Source organism: Adiantum capillus-veneris, chromosome 9, assembly GCF_014529385.1.
Source record: "Adiantum capillus-veneris isolate H3 chromosome 9, ASM1452938v2, whole genome shotgun sequence".
Lineage (NCBI taxonomy): Eukaryota > Viridiplantae > Streptophyta > Polypodiopsida > Polypodiales > Pteridaceae > Adiantum > Adiantum capillus-veneris.
Genome location: NC_140939.1, coordinates 149,070,287 through 149,092,311, shown reverse-complemented (window position 1 = coordinate 149,092,311; position 22,025 = coordinate 149,070,287). Strand labels below are relative to the sequence as shown.

Here is a 22,025-nt window from a genome sequence, read left to right as displayed (position 1 = left end):
TCAACAAGAGGAGATTACGAGGCAATTGAAAGAGTTTGTGGAAAAAGGGATGGTCAAGCCTAATTCATCTCCATTTTTTTCATCAATTCTACTAGTACAAAAGAAAGATGGTACTTGTACAATCTATGTGAACTATCCGACGCTTAATCGGATAACCATATCATGTTTCCAAGATAGAAGATATATTCAATAAGCTACAAGAGTCTACCTACTTTAGTAGAATAGATCTCAAAAGTGGTTCTCATCAGATAAGGATTGTGCTTGAAAATATTCATAAGACAGCCTTTCGTACAGAGAGTGAGTGAGAGAGAGGGTGTGTATATGTACACACACACACACACACACACACAGAGGGGTGTGCCTTTAATCGAATGATGGAGAGACTCTTTATAACTCATCGAAGCTTCACGTGAGTGTTCTTCGACAACATTATCATCTACTGTCACGTGACACATCCAACCCTATGTGTCCGTGGACAAGCTACAGCATGACCAGGGTTCAATTCAGTCAAGTCAGTCTAGAATAGGAAGTGATCTGACACTTTTGTGAGTCTATTCGCAGACCGTGCATGTCCAAGTACTTAGATGCATATCCTCTGGTTGCACACAACATGATCATCAGCATTACCATTAGAATCCATCAAGAGCATTTTCCAGTGCATTAAACGTATTTTTGACATTTTTCCCTTATTTATTTAGTGACTTTTATTGGGAACTAGGTAGGGCAATTTTGCTAAGATAATATATAAGCAAACCTAGTGCTAGGCTTATCTGGCAGATGTAAGATGCAACGGAATGAATGTTTGAACTTTGCTCAAGATGAGTGCTCCGAACTGTGCTCAAGGTTCTTTTTGTTCTTATGGAAGGGAGAGCCGTCCGTTCTTAACGAGAGAGTGCAACGATCACAAACAAGTGAATGGACACTAAGCGTGAAAGTGTATGAGACTGAGAGATAGAGAGAGAAGAGAAATACGACACCAGAGACGTAAAACCCTCCTCCGAAGGCCCCGCTCTCGTTGGAGATGGCTGAGACAGTTTCACTAAGTGGGAACGTTCTCTTATGAGACGAGCAGCGAATTAGTTAGTAATTACTACGGTATTTACTATGGTAAACCCAAGGTGTATAAATGGGGCCCGTTACACCCTTGGCAGTTCTTGTCAGATGTATTCTCTCAGTAAATCATATTATACTCACTGTAATCTTTTATCTGTAATCCCAATCACGACAGATATTCCAGTCATACTTACTCTGTGTCCAATACTCTGAATCTGAATCTGAACATTATTCTCAGTACAGAGTCTGATTCTCGTTCCAGTAGATAAATTCAAGTTCAGTTTCTGATTCTCTGTCCAGTCGACTATCTAAACTAACACATCCTCAGTAGCCGAAATCTTCTAACACTGGAATTAGCTGTCTCAAGAGATCAGCTCCAATTCCATTTTGGCGATCACGGTGGCTCGAGCTGAAGCTCGTTGATTGAAAAACTCTTCTCCCAGTTGTAAGTTTTCAACAATGGCACCCAAGTTCAGTCGTGGCCGGAAGTCCACCATCCGTGTTGATCCTATTCCTGAGGAGTCAGGAAGAGAGTCTGACCCTAACCAAGAGAAGATGAATGACACTGAAGCTCAGGAGGAGCATAGTCAGGCTGATGAGGCGCAGGACTCACAGCAATCCAGTCATTCTCGACGCCGACGGGCAGAAAGGGAAGCACGGAAAGCCAAGAGTTCTCGGTTCCAGCAAGGGGATGAGGGTACCAAGGGAAGTAAAGGCAGTCACCGCACTTCTAGCAGACAGGCCAAAGAAGACACTGACACCGAGACAGAGACAGAGATTGATTGGGATGCTGACACTGACAATTGCAAGAAGACTTCCAAGCGCCACTCTGAATCCAAGAAGAGAAGCGGCAGGATCAATGGTAATCGGAATGATTACACAGCTTCCCTGAAAATTTCTTTTCCAATATTCAAGAGAGGTAAGAAGGATGATCCAGACGTTCACATACAAGCTTTTGAGCAGTATGCTGAACTAAAAAATATTGATGAAGATGATTGGAGGGAATACTTCCCGCAAACCTTGAAGGAGGCAGCGAGGAAATGGTATTACCATTACCCCGCCTGTCAGCTCAGATCCTACAACAAGTTGCTTAAAGCCTTCAGACTGGAGTATTCCGACAACAGAGGGGATGAAGATATCCTCTGTGAACTGGATAAAATCAAGCAGCAGAATCTATCAGTCCAAAGTTATGTGGAAAATATCAAGGAGCTAACCAGGCAGTTACAGGAACCGCCATCTGAGAAGAGGTTGAGGGCATGGTTTCTGAATGGTTTAGAAGCAAAAAGCTTAGGGAGCAGGAGGTACCGGCTCCTACCAAGAAATTCAATGATCTATCCAACGGGCACTGAAGATGGAATAGCAAGTCAAGAAGGAAAAGAGCCACAAAAAGCGAAGGTCCAGTAGCACTAGTTTTGCTACTGAAAGTTCTGATTCCAGTGAGGTGTCCAACAGCTCTGAATTCAGCTCTAATGAACGATCCAAGGAGAAGTCAAAGAAGGGATCTTGGACCAAGAAAATTGAAGAAATGGCTAGACAGACTGCCGAAATTAGCCACACCAGACAACCAGTTCGGAAGCTGGAGACTTGGTGTTCGAAATGCAAATCCAAGGACCATATCTCCAACGAGTGTCCGCAATGTACTTACTGTAAGGCTTTTGGTCACTTATGGAACAATTGTGGTATCAGGATTCATCACTTTAAGAAGGGCAAAGACCTGTCAGTGGTAGCCTATACTGAACCAGTGAAAGTAGAACCCGCCAAAGTATCTCAAGAGGAGAGGCCAGGTACCAGTGGTACTGGTCAAGGACGTGGCCGATTCCAAACGGGTATGGGCCGAGGCAGAGGACGTGGCAACTTCCAGAGTCGAAGCATAAATTGCTACACTTGTGGGAAGTATGGCCATTTCGCCACCCAATGCCCAGACGCACCTGCACCTACTGCTACTGAGGGTAAGGCACCAGAGCCAGTCCCGGTACGGGTAGTCACAAGAAGCAAGGGTGTAGTGATTGAAGAAATTCCAGATACTTCAGAAACACCAGTCACTACTAACAGCAGCAAGTGGGCTCAACAAAGAGAAATTTGGAAGGCCAAAGGTAAAGAGAAGGTGGTAGATGAATGACAAGAGCAGAGAGAACTAGCGGCTAAAATCACGGAGGATTTGGCCAAGAGCAGCCAGAAAGTTCTGAAGCTCGAATCATTCAGAGGATACCAGCCCAATCAACTGATAAAGATCAGTCAATACCGGCCATACCTGAGACCATGTTGGCTGCGGTACAAGGAATGGCTAATGAACTGAGTGAGAGTTGATGGAAGGATTGGAAGCACTGCAAAAGAGGAATGGCAGTGTGAAGATACCAGTTCTTCGAGCTCTGACAATCAGTCTAACCAAAAGAGAGAAGAAATCCATGTTAAAATTTGTGATAGAATTCAGAAGTTGACTGTAGAGCTGGAGGATATCAGAAAAACCTTGTCTGAAGTGGCAAACTTCATCAGACAGCGCAGGAAAGCTGAGGCAGAGGTCAGAAAAGTGGACCTGACGATCGTCCGAGATTATGAAGTTCCGCTCATTCAGGTGGACTACAAGGTTAGGAAGCAATGGGAATCTCTCTCAAGTGTTATCTTGGATGGAGGAGCAGGAGTCAACATAATGGGAGTTCATCTCCAGCAGAGAATGGTTATCACGAATCTTAAGCCAGCACCATTTAAAGTGCGAATGGCAGATCACAGAGTGGTACAAGCTACGGGCATGATTGAAAATATGCTAGGCCAGTGTGACTGCAAAGATACCGAATGAACCCCAACTATGCTAAGAAGGTCAAAGAAGAGATTGATAATCTTCTCAAGGCTGGGTTCATCACAGAGGTGGCCAGTAGCGATTGGCTATTTCCCATAGTCGTAGTTCCCAAGAAAAACGGGAAATTGAGAGTCTGTGTTGACTATAGGAAACTCAACGCCCAAACTATCAAAGATCCATTTCCATTGCCTTTTACTGACATGTTGCTTGATGAGATCGCAGGATATGAAATGTATAGCTTTATGGATAGTTACAGTGGCTATAACCAATTACAGATCGCTCCTGAAGATAGAGCGAAGACCACTTTCATCACCAAGTGGGGAGCTTTCATGTATCTGGTGATGCCTTTCGGCCTGTGCAATGCACCAGCTACCTTTCAACGGTGTATGATGGAAATGTTTAATGAATTCCTTCATTGGTTCCTCGCTATCTTTATGGATGACTTTACTGTATATTCAGATGAGGAACAGCACCTACTATTCCTAGAAATGGTTTTCAAATGCTGTCAGGAGAAGCGGATTTGTTTGAATCCATTCAAATCTGTTTTCCTAGTCTGGAAGGGACAGCTACTGGGACATGTGGTTTCCCGAAATAGAATAGAATTGGCCAACAACAAAATTCAGTGTGTTCAGCAAGCTAAAGCACCCAGAAATGCTTCAGAGTTGAGCTCTTTCCTGGGTTATGTTAACTTCTATAGAAGGTTTGTACATAAGTTTGCTTCTCAAGCAGTACCATTATATGAGCTTACAAAGAAGACCAGTAAGTTCAACTGGACTGCTGAATGTGAAGAGAGCTTCCAGAATCTGAAAAAAGCCATTATCAATAAACCAGTTCTTAGGCAACCAAATTGGGATGTTATTTTCCATGTACATGTGGATGCTTCGGGATTGGCAATGGGAGCGATATTGGCTCAGCCAAAGGGAAGGACTGATTATCCGGTTTATTTTGCCAGTCTCGCAGATTCAGTCAGGCTAAACAAGGATATACAACTACTGAGAGAGAAGCCCTTGGAATGATTTTCAGCGCTACAAAGTTCAAGCATTACCTGTTGGGAAAGTTGTTCCATTTTTATGTGGACTATCAAGCTCTTCTGTTTTTTATTAATAAAGTCATTATTCAAGGCAGGCGGATACGGGGTGGATGATGTTCTTGATGGAGTTTGAATTCAGAATTTTTCATAAGCCTTGCAAGAATCACTGTGGAGCTGATTTTCTGTCAAGAAGTACGGAAGATTATTCAGAATCACCCCTGAGGGATGAACTAGTGGACGCTGACTTATTCCAGCTAGAGACAGGAGAATCAGTTGATCCTGAGTGGTATGATGTTTATCGGTTTCTTTCTCAAGGTGCTTTTCCAGAGGATTGGAAGCAGAACCAGAAGAAAGCTCTGATTATAAAAAGCTTGAAATTTACTATCATCGGAGGATCACTCTATCGACTGGGTGTTGATGGTATACTTCGACGTTGTGTGCCTATGGAAGGAAGAATGCAAGTGATTTCAAAAGCACATAATGGTAAATTTGGTGGACATTTTTCCAATGAAGTAACCTACAAGAAGATTCTGCAAGCTGGTCTGTGGTGGCAAACACTGATTGTTGATGTTAGAAGTTTTTGTAAAACTTGTGACATATGCCAAAGAATGGGTCGACCAACAGCTGCAGATATGACTCCTTTGACGCCAGTGCAACCACTGGGCGTGTTCATGAAATGGGGATTAGATTTTATGGGACCTTTTAAGAAGGTTACCCCCAAGAAGAACAAGTACATAGAAATGGCTACTTGTTATGTCACTGAGTGAGTGGAAGCTAAAGCTCTTCCTGACAATACAGCCAAGTCAACTGCAAGGTTTCTATTTGAGAATATTGTCTGCCGATATGGATGTCCAGTAGAGATTGTGTCAGACCAAGGAACACATTTTATCAATGACACTATGGAAATTCTATTGGATATGCTTTCAGTCAAGCATCGGAAATCTACTCCATATTATCCCAGATGCAATGGAAAGGCTGAAAGTAGCAACAAGACAATCAAGACTATTCTCACTAAGGTGGTGCAGAAGAAACTAGACCAGTGGGATTTGAAACTCCAGACTGCTCTATGGGCACATAGGACAGCTTACAAGGTCACTACTAGGTTGACACCATTCAGAATGGTGTATGGCACTGAAGCTGTGGTTCCTATGGAATTTGTTATCCAAGTTTGAGAATGGCTGTGAAGTATGGATTAGACTTCGACCACAATTTGAAAAAGTGCCTAGATGAACTGATGCAGTTAAATGAACTCAGGCAACGGGCTATGCTGGAACAAGAAATTGTTCAACAACGAAGGAAGCACTGGCATGATCGCCGAATTAAGGTTCGGGAATTTCAGAAAGGAGATTTGGTGCTTCTCTATCAGTCTAGACTGGGTCCGAAAAAGCCAAACCTGAAGATTGCCTGGACAGGACCATTTGAGGTAGATTGGGCCTTCTCCAATGGTACAGTAAGACTAAAAGATTTATCTGGATTATTGTTGCCAGGAGTATATAATGGTGCAAAGATCAAGCTTTACTATTCAGAAGCTAGGGAGACTGGGCAAGAACAAGGTACTAGGGAATTGGGAACCGCAGACCAAGAGATACCAGAATCGGATATTTTTGGGCTTTTTCATGTGCAATCAGTTCCAATTTCAGAACCAGTACAAGTAGAACCAGACCAGATTGATCTTAGAATCAAAACCAATATGATCAAACCACACTCGAAACTAGTCCAGTATCAGTGGGAACACACTTTTCAATTTTTAAGCGCCCAACGGTCAGAGGGCACGCCAGCAGTAATCATTTCAAGGATGGGTAGCAGTCTTGTCCAATGCATGTCTGCCACGACAGCAGCGACGCACACAAGTCCAAGAGCGGCGAGTGGTGGAGCTTTTATGGCGCAAACACGTATAACAATCAGGAGAGTCGGCATTTTTCCTCACAAATCCCCTGCGCGATGATTTCCTCCCGCTATTCATTCGCCATCGCCAAGCTCCGAGGTTTCTTAGCTACAACCGCAGACCTCGTCCTCTGAAGAGACAGTTGACTGTCAACTAGCCTTGCCAGCGACAACAGGGTACGGCTTTGACGTATCAAGTAAGTCTTCTTCTCCTTCGCCTGTTTCGACGTCTTCACAGTGTATGGGTAGAAGGAAACACTCAGACAAGATGCAGGAGTCTCTTGAGGAAACCCAAGCCATAGTTACTGCTGCAAAGGCAAGTTCCCATCATTCCGTACAGTAAGATTCAGCGCTATGTATTCACCGACCAAGCAATGGCTTTGCTGCAACTATGGGATCTTCGAGTTGTTCTCCAAGCCACAATAATTGCTTTCGACGCAGACATCATAAAGCAGGTTCTTGATTCTTTCGACGCTGAAGATGGCAGTGCCATGGTGAATGGTAAAAAGGTGTCCGTTACACCAGAGGCTATAGCTTTTGCATTCCAGATGCCCAATGAGCCCAAACCATCTGTGGCAACCCCACAGCAAATAAGTATAGTCCTGAAGGAGGATGAAGCGGCTAAGCGTAAGCGCAAGGCCAGTGGTCAAGGTATTCCAGTAGGAGGACTGGAAGCTTCTACTGCTTACAGGTTTGTGGCTGAAGCAGTAAGCCTTAAAAATAATCCAACGTATGTATCTGAGAAACTCTTTGCTATGCTGTTGGCCAAGACATCGGATTCAAAGGTCTCTATTAATCTTTGTCAGATCCTGTCACACAGTGCTCCAGCAAACTGCCAAGTTAAAATCCCATAATGTTTTTAAAGCTTGGTATGTTTGGCAATTTTTGTATTGGGCCACCGCTGCAGATGCTCATGAGCAGGTAAAAAAGGCTTGGAGTGAGAAGCCGGTTTCAGAGTCAAAGAACATTGATCTGTCCTCAGATGACGAAGCCACAGACAGTCAGACTACTACAACTGGTCTGAAAAGAAAAGCCACTGAAGATCAGGCTGGCAATTCGAAGAAGCCAAAAACTACACTGACAAAGAGCAGTGCGTTTATGAAGCAGATAGAAAGTCAGGTCAAGACTATGAATACTGAAAAGGCTATAGTGAGCCAAACTGAGAAGGAACCTGCTCAGAATACTGTGCTTAACAAGTCAGTAGGACATAGTGCAATTGCTATTGGTTCTGGCAAAGATCAGGCAAAGGCAGCAATTTCTAAGAAGGTAGCAGAGCAGTCGGCGGAGGACAAAGGCAAAGGCCCAACTTCTTCAACTTTACCGGGTGGTGTATCTATTCCAAATACTGAACAAATTTTGCACCTGGTAAAACAGGACATAACAGCCTGGCTGAAATTTTAAACCAAGCAGGCAATGCTGTCTTTGATTTAGAAAATTTGAAGTCTTTGATGGAGAGTATGCAGAGTGATTTGTAGGACAAAGTGACTGAGTATAATAATGCTCTGATGAATCAAGCAATACTAGATTATATTGAGCAGCAGAATTCCTTGGATGAAGCAGAAGAAGACAAGGAAGAAGAAGATAAGGACGAAGGAGCTGATAAGGAGGAGGATGACCAAGAAGAAGGGCATACAAATGATGATGATGATGCCCCACCGCCATCTCCACCTCCAGGACCTGGTACTGGTGGTACAGGGCCAACTGAAGGAGATCAGTCACAGCCAGGCCAGCCAGACCAGAATGAAGGCCAGAGTGAAGGGCAGAAGTCGAGCGGACAGCAGTCTGAAGAACAGCAACCCAGTCACACTGGGAATCAGCCAGCTAATCACTCCCAGCTCAGTAGGGAGGCTAAAGGGAAAAGCAAAGTGCAAGATGAGGAATCAGCTGCTGATCATCAACATTCCTTACAGCTTATTACGCTGAACAGGCAACTGAGACATCAGCAAGCTTCCATAACCAGACAATATCTGGAGGATGATGATCTCTTGTCTAATCTGGAACGTTTTCAGAGACTGTATGTTGGGGCCAGGGAAATGGTGGAGCATTGGAAATCAGCGGCTTTTCATGATCAAGAAACTTGCCATTTATCTGCACATCCCAGCACAGTCCAGCTGCTGGAAAGGGTTCTTGAATGGATAATCACTGCTGAAGAGAGAGTGACCAACCCACACTTACAAAGACAGTCTACTGCAGATTGTTGCTCTCTTGTCCTTGAATTAGAACTTCTTCTGGGAAACAAACCAACTTACAAATGTATGAAGGATGTTAGGGAACAGTTAAAGGAGATTTTGATGCAGATGCAAATTGCCAGAGGAGTCTTGGATCAGAGAGTAAGGGCCATTCTTGAGGATCAGACAGCCACTAGTAAAGAACCTCAGACTAGAATGTCAGTCGGAGCACAGGCAACTGCTCTCTGCAAATTGTTCCAGCTAGTGAGAATCACCAGAAAGATGATGCAGCAAGAGAACCAGACTGTTTTCAATTTTTTAGAATTTGTGCCTGAATCTCCAATTCTCTTGTATGCCTTTCCAGCAAGAGAGACGGAGCTTCCAGGATTCTTTCCAGCACTTTATCCTCAACATCCAGAACCAGTTGATCGCCTTACATACTTCAAGATTATTGATGAGCTCCAGGATTGGTATGAGCGATCGACTGTGGAATGGAAAACTTGGCAAACGTTGTTCAATAATGCTCTCCAACTCAATGATATTCAGGCACTGAAAGAGGAGATGCATAGGATCCGGATGTGTATGAGTCAGTGGAAGATTCAGATCAGGGGCCTGACCAAGATCACTAATCAGCTGCTGCAACTTACTGTCGAATCTTCTAAATTGCCTGAAAAGGATATTGCAGCTAAGGCGGGCCTGGCACCACAGTATAGGGAGATGGCTGAGATTCTTTTCGAAGCTCGGGTCAAAACTAATCAACCTCTTCCAAAAGGATGGATCCATACTGCTTCGCATTGTCATAAGCTGGCCAGAACCAGGATCACCAAAGGCAGACGCACGCTCTATGATCCTAACACCAAAACTTATCATTCCCTCACGCCTTATGAAGTAGAGATGACCACAGAAAGGCGAGATCAGCTTGAGCAAGAGGCCATTTACCGACTGATTCAGAAGGAGAATGCTGGTATTGGGACTTCTCAGACGCCATCCAGGTCAAAGGGCAAAAGGAAGATGGTTCAGTGGAAGGATACTGGGTAGTCCTTGTAATCTTGTCAAAATTTTGGAATCTTGTCAAAATTCAAGAAAGGAGGGAAGGATGTAGGTGGCTGAAACAGTTTCACTAAGTGGGAACGTTCTCTTATGAGACGGGCAGCGAATTAGTTAGTAATTACTACAGTATTTACTATGGTAAACCCAAGGTGTATAAATAGGGCCTGTTACATTGTAATCGGATTAGCATTTGGTTGGCATTTGGGTTAGTATTTTGGCGGCATTTGTACTTGAGTTGTCAACCCTTGGCAGTTGTTGTCAGCTGTATTCTCTCTGTAAATCATATCATACTCACGGTAATCTTTTGTCTGTAATCCCAATCACGGCAAATATTCCAGTCATACTTACTCTGTGTCCAATACTCTGAATCTGAATCTGAACATTATTCTCAGTACATAGTCTGATTCTCATTCTAGTAGATAAATTCCAGTTCAGTTTCTGATTCTCTGTCCAGTCGACTGTCTAAACTAACACATCATCAGTAGCCGAAATCTTCTAACACTGGAATTAGCCGTCTCAAGAGTTCAGCTCCAATTCCACTCGTCGACGAGAGTGGTCTACTATTGATTGCACAAACTCGTACAAACTAAATGCATGTGACTGATGCAAGTCTAGGCTAGATCAATGACGACGACGGGGATGGCAAGACCGATCTAAGGGCTGAAATCTACTACTCTTTATCTGCTGTCCAAAAACGCTAATGGGCTGAAATCTGCTGTCCTTCTACTGTTGTCCAAAAAAACGCTAATGGCTGAATTCTCCTACGGCTGAAAACGCTGTGGAAAACGCTTCCCTTGCTGGTCTTTATGGCTGAAAACCTGCGGTTTCTTGGGCTGAAAACTGATGTTGCTTATCTTGCTGAAAACGCCATGCACAGATGAGGGCGATTTGAGGGATTTTGCTAACACTAGGCTGAGAAGTTCTTGGGCGATGAAGCTTGATGGAAAACGCTAGTACCGATGTTGTCTGCTTGGGGGAAAACGCCCCCAAGGGGTTCTTGCTTGAGAAGTTGCCTGTTGCGTGGTGGAGCTCCTGCTGCCTCTTCTGCCAGAAAGTGCTAGCGCTAGGTTTCTAATTATACAAACTTAGCAAAATTGCCCTACCTACTTTCCAACAAAAGTCACTTAAAAATAATAAGTGAAAAATGTCAAAAATAAGGAAAATAGGCCTATGCACTGTAAAAATGCTACTGATGGGATCTGACTGGAATCTGATGGTCATGTTGTGTGCAACCGGAGGATATGCATCTACTCTAAGTGCCTGGGCATACACGATCTACGAACAAACTCACAAAAGTGCCAGAACACTCCTAAATCTGGACTGACTGAACCCTTGTCGTGCTGTAGCTTGTCCACGGACACATAGGGTTGGATGTGTCACGTGACAGCAGGAGGAAGGAGAGCAACAGGCACCCAGTACAGCAGGCCCTTTGGAGCACCCTCTCAAGCAAGAACCACCCCTAAGCCCTGGCGTTTTCAGCAATGAACCACCAACTTTTTTAGAGCCAGCCATCCAACGTTTTTGACACAGCATGGCAACGTTTTTCAGGCAGTAGAACCAACGTTTTCCTGATTATGCTAAAATCGTTGTTCTTATGACGGATCAACTTTTAAAAAAAAGGTAAGACCTTTTCTTGAGACAAAGCCAAACAACGCAGTTTTAAACAGCTCAAGGTAGCTGTAGTCACTGCTCCCATCCTAGCAATCGTTGACCCACTTAAGCCGTTTGTGGTAGAGACCGATGCTAGTGATAAAGCAATTGGTGCGATACTTCTCCAAGAGGGAAGACCTATAGCCTTTGACAGTAAAAAGTTGGATATAGCTCAACATAATTATTATGTCTATAAGAGGGAGCTCTATGCCATGGTCACGCTTTACGAAAGTGGCGACACTATTTATAAGGTGCCAAGTTTGAAGTAGTTCTGACCATGAGAGTATAAAATGGTTTACTACTCGAAACGGACTTGAAGGGTCGTAAAGCTAGATGGGCGAGATCCTTCAAGATTATGATTGTAAGCTACGATATTGCAAGGGCGATATAATGTAGTAGCGAATACACTAAGCCGAATGCCTCAGATTAATTCACTTGCTTTCATGGAAATAAAGAGTGAATTTTTCGAGTCATTACCTGGCAAGTGTGCACAAGATCAACATATGCTAAAGTGTGGAGTGCGGTTTTAAGAAGGGATCCCTCACACTCACATGTCTCTGTACAACCAGATCAACATGTTTCTGCACGCGCAAATAAAAACTCCAACACACAGAGCTCCACCCCTACTCAGGAAGAGCTTAACCGATGGAAGAATTTTTCCATTGATGATGGCTACTTACTCCACAAGGGTAGAGTATGTGTGCCAAAAGACTCAGACACTAGGCGCCAAATATTATTTGAGTGTCACGATAGTCAAGTGCTCGTCATCCAGGTATTCTAAGACGTATGCCTTAGTTTGACAGAAATTTTAATGGCCAAGCTTACATCATGATGTTCAAGAGTACATATTAAACTGCCAACAGTGCCAAGTTAATAAGGCAGAGAGCCTCAAGGTAGGTGGCCTTTTACATCCTTTAAAGATTCCACACGGTAAGTGGGAGAGTATCTCTATGGATTTTGTAGTAGGACTACCTAATACAAATCGTGGCCATAATGCCATATGGGTAATTGTAGACCGTCTAACAAAGATGGATCGATTCATTCCCACTAAGACTATGATTAAGACACCGGAATTAGCACGGCTATTTATAGAGCATATATATAGAGAGTCTACGGTCTTCCAGCTAGTATCATTAGTGACAAAGATCGAAAGTTTAATAATCACTTCTAGAGATCTGTGTTCCAAAAGTTGGAAACTACACTTAATATTAGTACGGTTGATCATCCAGAAACAGATGGTCAAACCGAAGTTAATAAAGTGCTAGAGGATATGCTACGAGCGTACGTTAGCAAGAAGCAAACCAATTGAGAAGACTACTTACCTATATTGGAATTTGCTTATAATAGTTCAAATCATGTGACTACAGGGTTTAGTCCATTTATTCTTTCATATGGTTTTCAACCTAGATCACCTGTTACGGTGGGGTTGGCTACGAAGAAGATACAACAAGCGAAGGATTTTCTCCAAGGCCATTTTGATATGCTTCGAGTTGCTCGACAGAATGTTAAGCAAGTTCAACATCGATATAAGAAGTACGCAGATGAGCATCAAAGTCTTGCTATTTTTCACACAAGGTTTTCCTCAAATCTCCGGAGCATTCAAAAACTCTGAAGACAGGAAAAGTTGCTAAACTTTCACAGCGATATTGTGGACTGTTTATTGTTCTCAAACGTATAGGTCAAGTGGCCTATAAGTTAGCTCTTCCCAAGCACTAACGAGTTCATCCTGTTTTTCATGTTAGCCGTTTGCGAAAACAGCTAGGACAGAATGATAATGTCATTGACACAGGTGTGTTAGTTGACCTTATCGAACCGCCAAGCATCTCTCATGAACCCGTGGAGGTTTCTAGACAAGTTGCAACAAATTTGCCTTTGTTGTTTCCATGCTTCTCCCGACTCAGTCTACCTCTGCCATCGGGACATAATTATACTTTGTCTAAATGACCACTTTCTTGGGCGGCCACAATAAAAATGTTAAATCGTGACTTTTGTGAATAAACTACGGATACTATCTTATTCAAGTGCTTGTTTTGACGTGTTCTGCATTAGGTCCGGCTACTGTTCTAGTTATCATACTATCTGGACACCGATAAATTTCTAGATGACACATTGCACCAGAAAATTTAATTGTTTGTTAAATTATTAATTGGTACTAATAAAATTTATAAATTAGTTCTCTACGCAAAAAAAAATCAGTTTTAGTCATTTATAGTCGTAGCTAAAATTATTACACTCCTTGGGAAGAGAGAGAGTTGTTGCTTCGCCGGATTCGTGCGCCAATCCCATAGACGAGCGTTCCATGGAGCCCTTCCACTCTCTGGATCTTCACAGAGATGCGCACAGTGGGCCTGATCAAGAGATGGGAGGATTGTCCCTCTGAGCTTGGGCTGTTGCAGAGTGGCCTTGAGCAGCACCAGCTTCTTACAAGCATTGAGGAGCGCTTGAGATAGCCACAAGCATTGAGGAGCCCTTAAGATAGCCACTTACATGGAACCCTTTGGTCAGTACACAGCAAGGTCATATGGTTAGTAGCCGACCTCATGTCTCTCAGGGTCCAATGGTAGAGGGTCCAGCCTGCACTTTTGGGGAAACGCTGCAGTTTACAACACTTCCTGAGGAGGTTCAGAGCCTTCAACTGCATGACCTAAAGGAGGATGCAGAGCGTTGGCACACCGGGCTTTCACTCGACTGGAGGTACTCATTGCAGCTCGGGCTTGCTCAAACACGGGGTTTTACATGTACTTTGAGGTTCAGAGTGAGGGCCGCCTCCACAGAGTCACTACTGAGGCATCAGAGGTGGCCGAGTGCTGCTTTCAGCGGATCCAAGTTCTGGGCATCAGTGGGAGGACCTGTGTGATAGACCCAGACCTGTTATAGGCTTGGGAGAGCCACCCCTTGGTGCAAGTGCGATGGGACCCAGGAGAGTGGTTCGGCGGGATACTTTTACTCCAGCCGATCACCCGGGGACTCCCCTTTTTTCGCACACAGCACAGTTGGGACGTCACATACTGACAACACGGAGAGAGACTCATCCTGTTGCAACGGACCATTGGCAGGAGGAGTGTCTCACGACTGAGTTCTTGGCAGATTTCTAGGGACGCCTGTACGACAGCAGACAGTTGAGGAGATCACTATGTTCCAATGGCTAGTTGCCCATCAAGCTACACAGCTGGGAGTTGGTTGGTGCAGTGGTTTGTACTGTCTGTGGCCATACAGTTGAGACACAGCGCCACTGTCTGTGGGACTGCCCCATAGCACACCAGGTTTGGCTTCAGATTCTTCAACCGATGCCTACACTTTTGACAGCTAGCCAGTATGTCTGCACGATTATGAGAAACGCTTCTTTTACAAGAATCTGTGAAGATGCCAGGGGAAGGGGAAACTAACTAACGAAAGGCAAAAGGATCTCGAAAGAGGGAGGGGGGGGGGGGGGGGGGGGGGGGGGGTGTGTTTTGACGGGAATGCCAGACCAAGCGCACGCACAGATGAAGGCGAGCAGGGAGGACAAGCGGCTGGTCGAGCAAGGGAAGGTAGGGCCAGAAGAGAAATCTTTTTTTTTATTATTATTAAGGGCCTACACTCATCGAACAGAAATGCGACATTTCTGAGATGGCTAACAGAAACGCCTCCATTTGAGTTGAGACGAGCAAGCGATCGGATACTCAGCGCTGTGTGACTGTTTTGCTTCATCAACACACTGGTGTGAGGAGGTAGAGAGGAGGAATCTACCAAGATTCCGGCCAATAATGTGTAATACTTGAAAGTACACCTGAGGTGCTGCAGCTTGGTCCACCCTCACGGCCCAACACTTCGTTTTGAGATGGCTTCAGTCAGCAACATGATTGTGATTTAGGAGAGACTCCAGTCCGTAACAAAGCTTGTACCTCAAGAGTGGAGTAGAGATAGAGAGGTCTGTTGGAAGCTCATCTACAGCCTGACACTTTGGTTCATCTTGAGAGCCCAATGTTTCGCATTTTCAAGGCTCGACCCATCCCACCCGCGGAGACAATGCATGACATCTGGCTGGAGTTGATCCATGCACTCAGGGGACAGTTTGGGAGGCTTCAAGGCAGCTCCGACCGCATGCGGGAGCACCGCGAGGCCTTCTTGCGACCTTGGCGACCAGGGCCTCTCTTCACCATAGCTCATGGGGCACCTAGATGGCAGTATCGCCCAACAATGTGGTTATTTCCTCCTCCCATATATTGATTTAGTCATCATTGTACATATCTTGTTTTTTCATTGGGAGTCTCCCCACATTTTAATGTAGCCCTCTCTAGTAGGGGCAGTTTGTAACCCATTGGGCAGGCTTTTCAACTAACGGAAGGATCTTTTTCTCAGAAAAAAAAAAGCCCCTTAGTTGGAAAGGTGGATTCCTCCTAAAATAAATCCTTGTTTCTTTACCTACTTGAAAAGGTTTAAGAAAAAAGAAAGTGTTTGTGTGCTTTTAGAGGTGTCATGCTCGATAGAGCAGTGGTGCTCAGCTGGGCGAGACACCCACACCCAGATGCATCACACTAGTTAGTTCTTTACCCTTTGAGAAAAACAAGAATGTAAAAGTGCACCAAAATATATGTAAAACCTGGCCTTAAAATATTCTTTTAGTAATTATACTGGGCTTAGTGTAGAAAACAGTGTAAACCTTACTTCAACCCTTGCTCTAGTCAAAGTTGTAACATATCGGATACGCTTTGAAGATATATCAGAGCCCTGTTAATTCCCAAGAAAATAGTTGGCTACTCTAACCAGGGTTGACCAAGATTTAACAAAAGTTCAATTAAAAAAATACTCACCTTAAACAAGAGTAGTTTTCCAGGTACTAAAACAATAAAACGTTCATCAACTTTGTAGGCGGTTTTAGCTTTTCGTTTCAAAACCCCTGCTTTGATGATGGTCTTATCCTGAGATGGGGAACAGCCATTAAGTTTGCAAAACCTCTCATTTCTACATTTGAAACAAAACCCTTCAAGATATACTTACAAGTCCCATAACTCCTTTATCCTTACCAGCGTCGATAATTTGCTCAAGTGAAAGCTTTCGTAAAATGCACTGCATAAATAGACAAGAACTGTCTTCAAACGGTCCCAATGCAAGAAGAAGGAAGTGAAATTAACGGAATACACATGATACAATAAGGAAAACAACGAGCTGCATGTTTAGAAAACAAATACAGCTCATAAGGTTTAGTAAAAACCAATTGGACTACCTCAAGCAGATGGTTGAGAGTACGCTTCTCATCACTGCATTGAGCTGTTATGTCCCAGGATTCATTCCCTCTGCAAGTAGTTAAGAAGGGAAGCTCAGTTATATGCTCCTTGCCAATATCTGGTATTAACAGGAGTGTGCATGTTCCTGGTTCAACATGATAATGTGCATGTGTGCATGTCTCCATCCACATATGCACATGCATATGACCTCTCAGTCCACGTAAAAGGAAACACTTGAGAGGAAAGGAGCGTGTGTACACATGTGGAGACACACACACATGTGCACATGCAAAAGGGTGCACACGCACACAGGCACATGCAGGTAGAGATGGGAAGCTTGCTAACTGAAATTGAAGGGAGATGAGCAAATCGCCTTCTCCTGCATATTTTCTTTTTAATGCTCGAAACTCTTGTGACTGTACAAAGTTAAGATTCAAAGGGAAACAATTAGCAAACCAGTTTTACAGGAGCACACTATAAGAGTAACAGGACAAAGCTGGAAGCACTCAAATGAATTACCCTCTGTCTTAGAAGCACTCTTAGGGAACAAACAACCTTTCTAACAGAAGGTAACACAGTTAAGGTAGTAACAAGAATTTTAAAATGCAGTCGCATAAGGCTAACCGCAATAGGTTTGTCTTTGTCTGCTAACAAAAGCGAGCCTGTAGCAAAATCAACCTCTATAATTCCTCGTCTTAGAACAACATCATCGGAAAAGTCATTGCCACCACCAAGTTTCTGTGTAAACAAATCCAGTCACTCAGAAAAAGGCGTAGCTAAAATTAACAAAAAATTCTTTTTTGCCACAACATCTGTCGCTTGAATGCCAAACTCAAGCACAAAATTTATAATTTGATTGTATGTGGACATTCACCTAATACGATGGCCACTTAACAGAAACAACCTGGCCTCTAAAGGAGGACACAATCATATAACCTAATGCACTACTTACTCTTCCAAGTCTCCATGTATCAGTAGAAATATCGTCCTGGGAAGTACCATGTTAACTCCGCATCAAAACCTTGTGCCATGCCTACTTGGTACAAAGCCATGTTGCCAAAATAAGACCTATGGATAGATGTCCCCATTGGTGATTTTTTTTTCTTGCTATACTTTTTGATAAAGGGATTTGAATTCAAGGGTTCCTATGACCACGCATCGAGGTAATGATATTCCAGACATGGTTTTCAGCCCAAGGGTTCCTGATACTAGAACCGAAGGGAGAGTAACTGACCGAACTCCCTCCAGAGCACCTATCAGCGGATGAGAACAGCGTACCATTTTATCTTCTACATGCACATTGCAACATAGATCCTTTCATCTCACAATCCTGTTTCTCCTCCTTGCTATTTCTTTTTCAGCAAGTAAAAAACCCTTCTTTTAGAGGCTGTTAATGAGCTCCTAATGTCCTTCTCGGCCTTTCTCAAAGATGCCACAAAATCCAAGGAGAGGCAACAAATAAGGTGCCCACCCTAGATCTTGAACTGCATAACTATCAGCTTCCCCCTCATAGCTTAGTGCATAGCCGAAGATGCAGGTGGTGTGGCTTTATGGAAGTGTGTCGATGCTCAGATCCGGTCATTTATTATCATCAATAGTACTCCATCGGTGATCAGCTACATCAAATTGAACAAAGGATGTGAATATATTGGGAATCTGCATAATCGAGTTTCTCCAATGATGTGGATACGTTTGGAGTTGCAATCGAGGACCCTGGATGCATTGATGGTATCTATGAGGACTTACGTCAACAAGATGCAGAAGCACTAGCAAGAAATACTTCATACGGGCAAGTTGATCAATGTTGAGGATGTAGCCCCTCAGCTTTTGGAGCAGTTGCCGCCGTGGTACACAAATTTTCACTCATCGTTGATCACAAGTGGGCGTCTCAGCTCCCATTACAAGATAGTCCCAATGGTACTGGACCTGGATGAGCAGTTCACGAAGAGGTTTTGGGCTTCAAAGTCTTAATAGGTTCTCGAACACAAGGCAAGCAAAAGCCAAAGCAAAGAAAGGAAACAACGGCAAATAGAAGAAAGATGCCGAGACAGAGGCTTTGAGCGCCGAGCGGCATTGTAACAATTGGGCGTGAAGGTCATCATTGGCAAGAAGCGCCCCAAGCATAATAGACAATCCTCTACTGAAACGAAGTCACCGGCCTTTGCCTGTCACAACTTGGTGACGTGCCATGACCGCCTAGACCGGAAGAGGAGAGCAAGAGCCGACACCGACTGTAATTGAAAGAGCCGACCCGAATCTAAGTCCAGGCCAGCATGATCCCGGATTCGCAGGATACCATTGTGGAAAACAAATAGCACTGACATGGCACATACGGACAAAGATGACATGGCAGACTAGTCGTCGGTAGCTTTTCGGTACGATATGATAGCATAAGCTTATGGGTGCCATTTATTGTCAACAGTTGCTTTTGGGGTGACTTGTAAAAGCAGTGCCCCAGTGCCTTAAATATGAGACCTTGGGGGGGTCCCTACAGAGACTTGCAAGTTTGCCATTGCAGAGTCGCTCTCCTTCGCAATTGTTACCTGTGACGACTAAGCAATAAAGAAGTACCGTAAGGGGCACCTACATTAGGGGCCAGTTCATTTGAATTGGAAACTCCATCCCACTGTGTCTTGTCTCAAGTGTTTAGATCTCTTTCACGTTCAAGTATTTTTGTTCCAATTCAATTTGTGGTTGTGTTGTCTGTTGTACCGCCTTGTCAAGTAACTGACCATTTACAGTTGTGCCAAAGCACCAATCGATTATTCTTCTACAAAAGGTTCAATCCGAATTTTGTAGCAACCGACGATGGACACAACACCTCATGACTTTGAGAAAGAATACAAGTATGTGGAAGAGGAAGAGGAAGTGGAAGTTGAAGAAGATAAGAAAATGAAGATGAGGAGTGGGCACACAAGGAGGAAGGTGACGAGCAGAGCCTAAGGCACAACCTTATCTTGCCGAATCTCAAGAGACAGCGATGCAAGAAGTCTAATTACTTCCCAGGATCCTCGATATGCAAAACTCATGAAGCTCAACCGATGATATGCCGAGCCAAGAGTCACATGACTCCAGGGTCTTTTGGTGAGTACCCCTTCATATCAGCCATACGGTTCCCATGGAGGTGCTTTTGGACAATATGGCATGGATATGGGCACTTACGACCTTACGGAAAAGGGATGTTTGGCGCCCAAGGAGCAAGGATTCCAAGGCCAACGGGAAAGATGTATGGAGCTATGGCATGCATGTTTAGGGACCCTTATGTATACCCTACAAGTGGGATGACTGGAATGCACAATGGAGGGATGCCTCCAACCTTTGGAACATAATTCATTACCGAGGGTAACCACCTTATGCGGCCGAGTATATATGATTACTCGACACCTTGAAGACTCAAAAGGATTTAAGGAAGGAGGCCAGAGCCTAATGTTTGAACTTTATCACGACCTCGAGATGTAAGTGAAACTATTCAGGAGTTTGATACAGCCTTTTCAGGAGGCAATTTCGCAGAAGCTGCCAAATTCAAGAAAGTCTGAAGAGGAATGAACAGCAATGGTGTTTTCTTCCCTTTGATTGATATCTGCTTAGGAAGCAAAGATTCTCACAACTTGGAACCACTTGAGGATAGATGAGTCTAGCACTCTTTTGATTAACAACCAAAGGTTTTGGGACACATTTCTACTAGAGGCTTCTTTTCGGATGGTTCCTCTAGAGGATGGAACCCTATTGTTGCAACTTGCCTGGAGATTTGCACAATTATTGCTTGAGGCACTAGTCTACAAGCATTAAGGGGATGATGGATCATGCATAAGATGGCTAGCACTCCTCATGGAATGCATCTGGGGAAAAGCCATCTAATAAAGAGTCTAAGAAGGGTAAGAAAAAGGTTCTTATAGAGAAAGCGGTCTATCGAAATTCACTTGACGGCAAAGCAGAAGGCAGAGTGGTATTTATGCCATATGGTAGTCTTGGTTTGTAGTTTAAGCTTTTTTGCAGTCATGAATATATCATGAACCTATGAAGTATTGTAGGTTTTATGCGTTTTGAAAAAATAACAAACAGACTTTACATAGCTTATACCTGATCCGTTTAGTAATACATACAGGGCACACCGAACTCTACATACCTTACCACCTTGTTTCCACTTGTCATGACCTCTAATCACATCATTGATGGTTACGCACAATAGCTGCTATTTTTGGACGATGTTTGACCGCATTAAACTTTCAAGGCGAAACAAGGCGGCCGAATTGAACTTTCTAGGCGAAACAAGGCTGCCACCATGATGCACTTGACATATGTACTTTATAAACAAAAGTAGGCATGTTCTAATGTAAGAAAACATGCAATAGTGCCACGTCTAGGGCCCCAGCTCCTCGGTGAGGTATGTACACAACTGCAACCACTTTCATACTTATGACACTATGTACATTATAGCATTTTCTCCTACATATTAAAAAGCTTAAAAAGCAAGGTACACATTTTAATTTCACATTATGTACGTGTCACGGCACGATATCCACTCCCTCTAAACTTGCACATCCTCCGGCATGTACCACAATAGTCTTTGTTAAGCATCAAAACTCATGGTCGAACACCATATCCTCACTCCGCTTACAAGCAAATCCATCCTCTTCTTGACTTGCTTGTGCATCAAATGGATTACTTCTTTTGAACAATTTAATTCTTTTTCCTACAATGGGAATTTTCATTTATCTCCAATCTAACTCACGTAAAGTATAAGTTGCATTCTCATACACATGCTTCACAACATAGGGACCGAACCATCTCTTTGAAAGCTTACTTATTGTAGAGTGTTGGTTATCACGACTAGTGTCATACACCAACACCCAATCACCTTCGTCGATATGTTTTGGTCTAAGCATGTGCCTCTTATCAAACATGTCTTTATTCTTCAACCTTGCATCTTTCAATGTTGATATTGCAAGCTCAATATCTTCGGGCCTTCTTTCTAACGACAATATATGCAAAGCAACAAGGCCTTCCTTGCTCATTCCATCTCCAAGGCAATACATTCATGTTGGAATTATCCTCAATTGGCATTACAGGTTTTTGACCATACATCAATGCAACAGGCATATAATAAGTGATTGAGCTATAAATTGTACGATCGAGCCAGAAATCATAAGGCAATAATCTTGGCCACTCTCCAAGTTTATCTTTGCAAG

The 22,025-nt window shown here is 43.6% G+C and overlaps 1 protein-coding gene across 1 annotated transcript in view; it reads right to left on the bottom strand.

The window, feature by feature from the left end:
• Positions 1-22,025, bottom strand: part of LOC147451354 (uncharacterized) — a 97,661-nt gene that overhangs the window by 21,076 nt on the left and 54,560 nt on the right. The window contains exons 8-13 of the mRNA XM_086520608.1: positions 17,461-17,574; positions 17,182-17,252; positions 16,836-16,905; positions 16,610-16,678; positions 16,423-16,530; positions 16,277-16,339 (exon numbers count right to left, since the gene is read on the bottom strand). Coding sequence (XP_086376734.1) covers positions 16,277-16,339; positions 16,423-16,530; positions 16,610-16,678; positions 16,836-16,905; positions 17,182-17,252; positions 17,461-17,574 — 495 coding nt within the window. The remainder of the gene's footprint in view (positions 1-16,276; positions 16,340-16,422; positions 16,531-16,609; positions 16,679-16,835; positions 16,906-17,181; positions 17,253-17,460; positions 17,575-22,025) is intronic.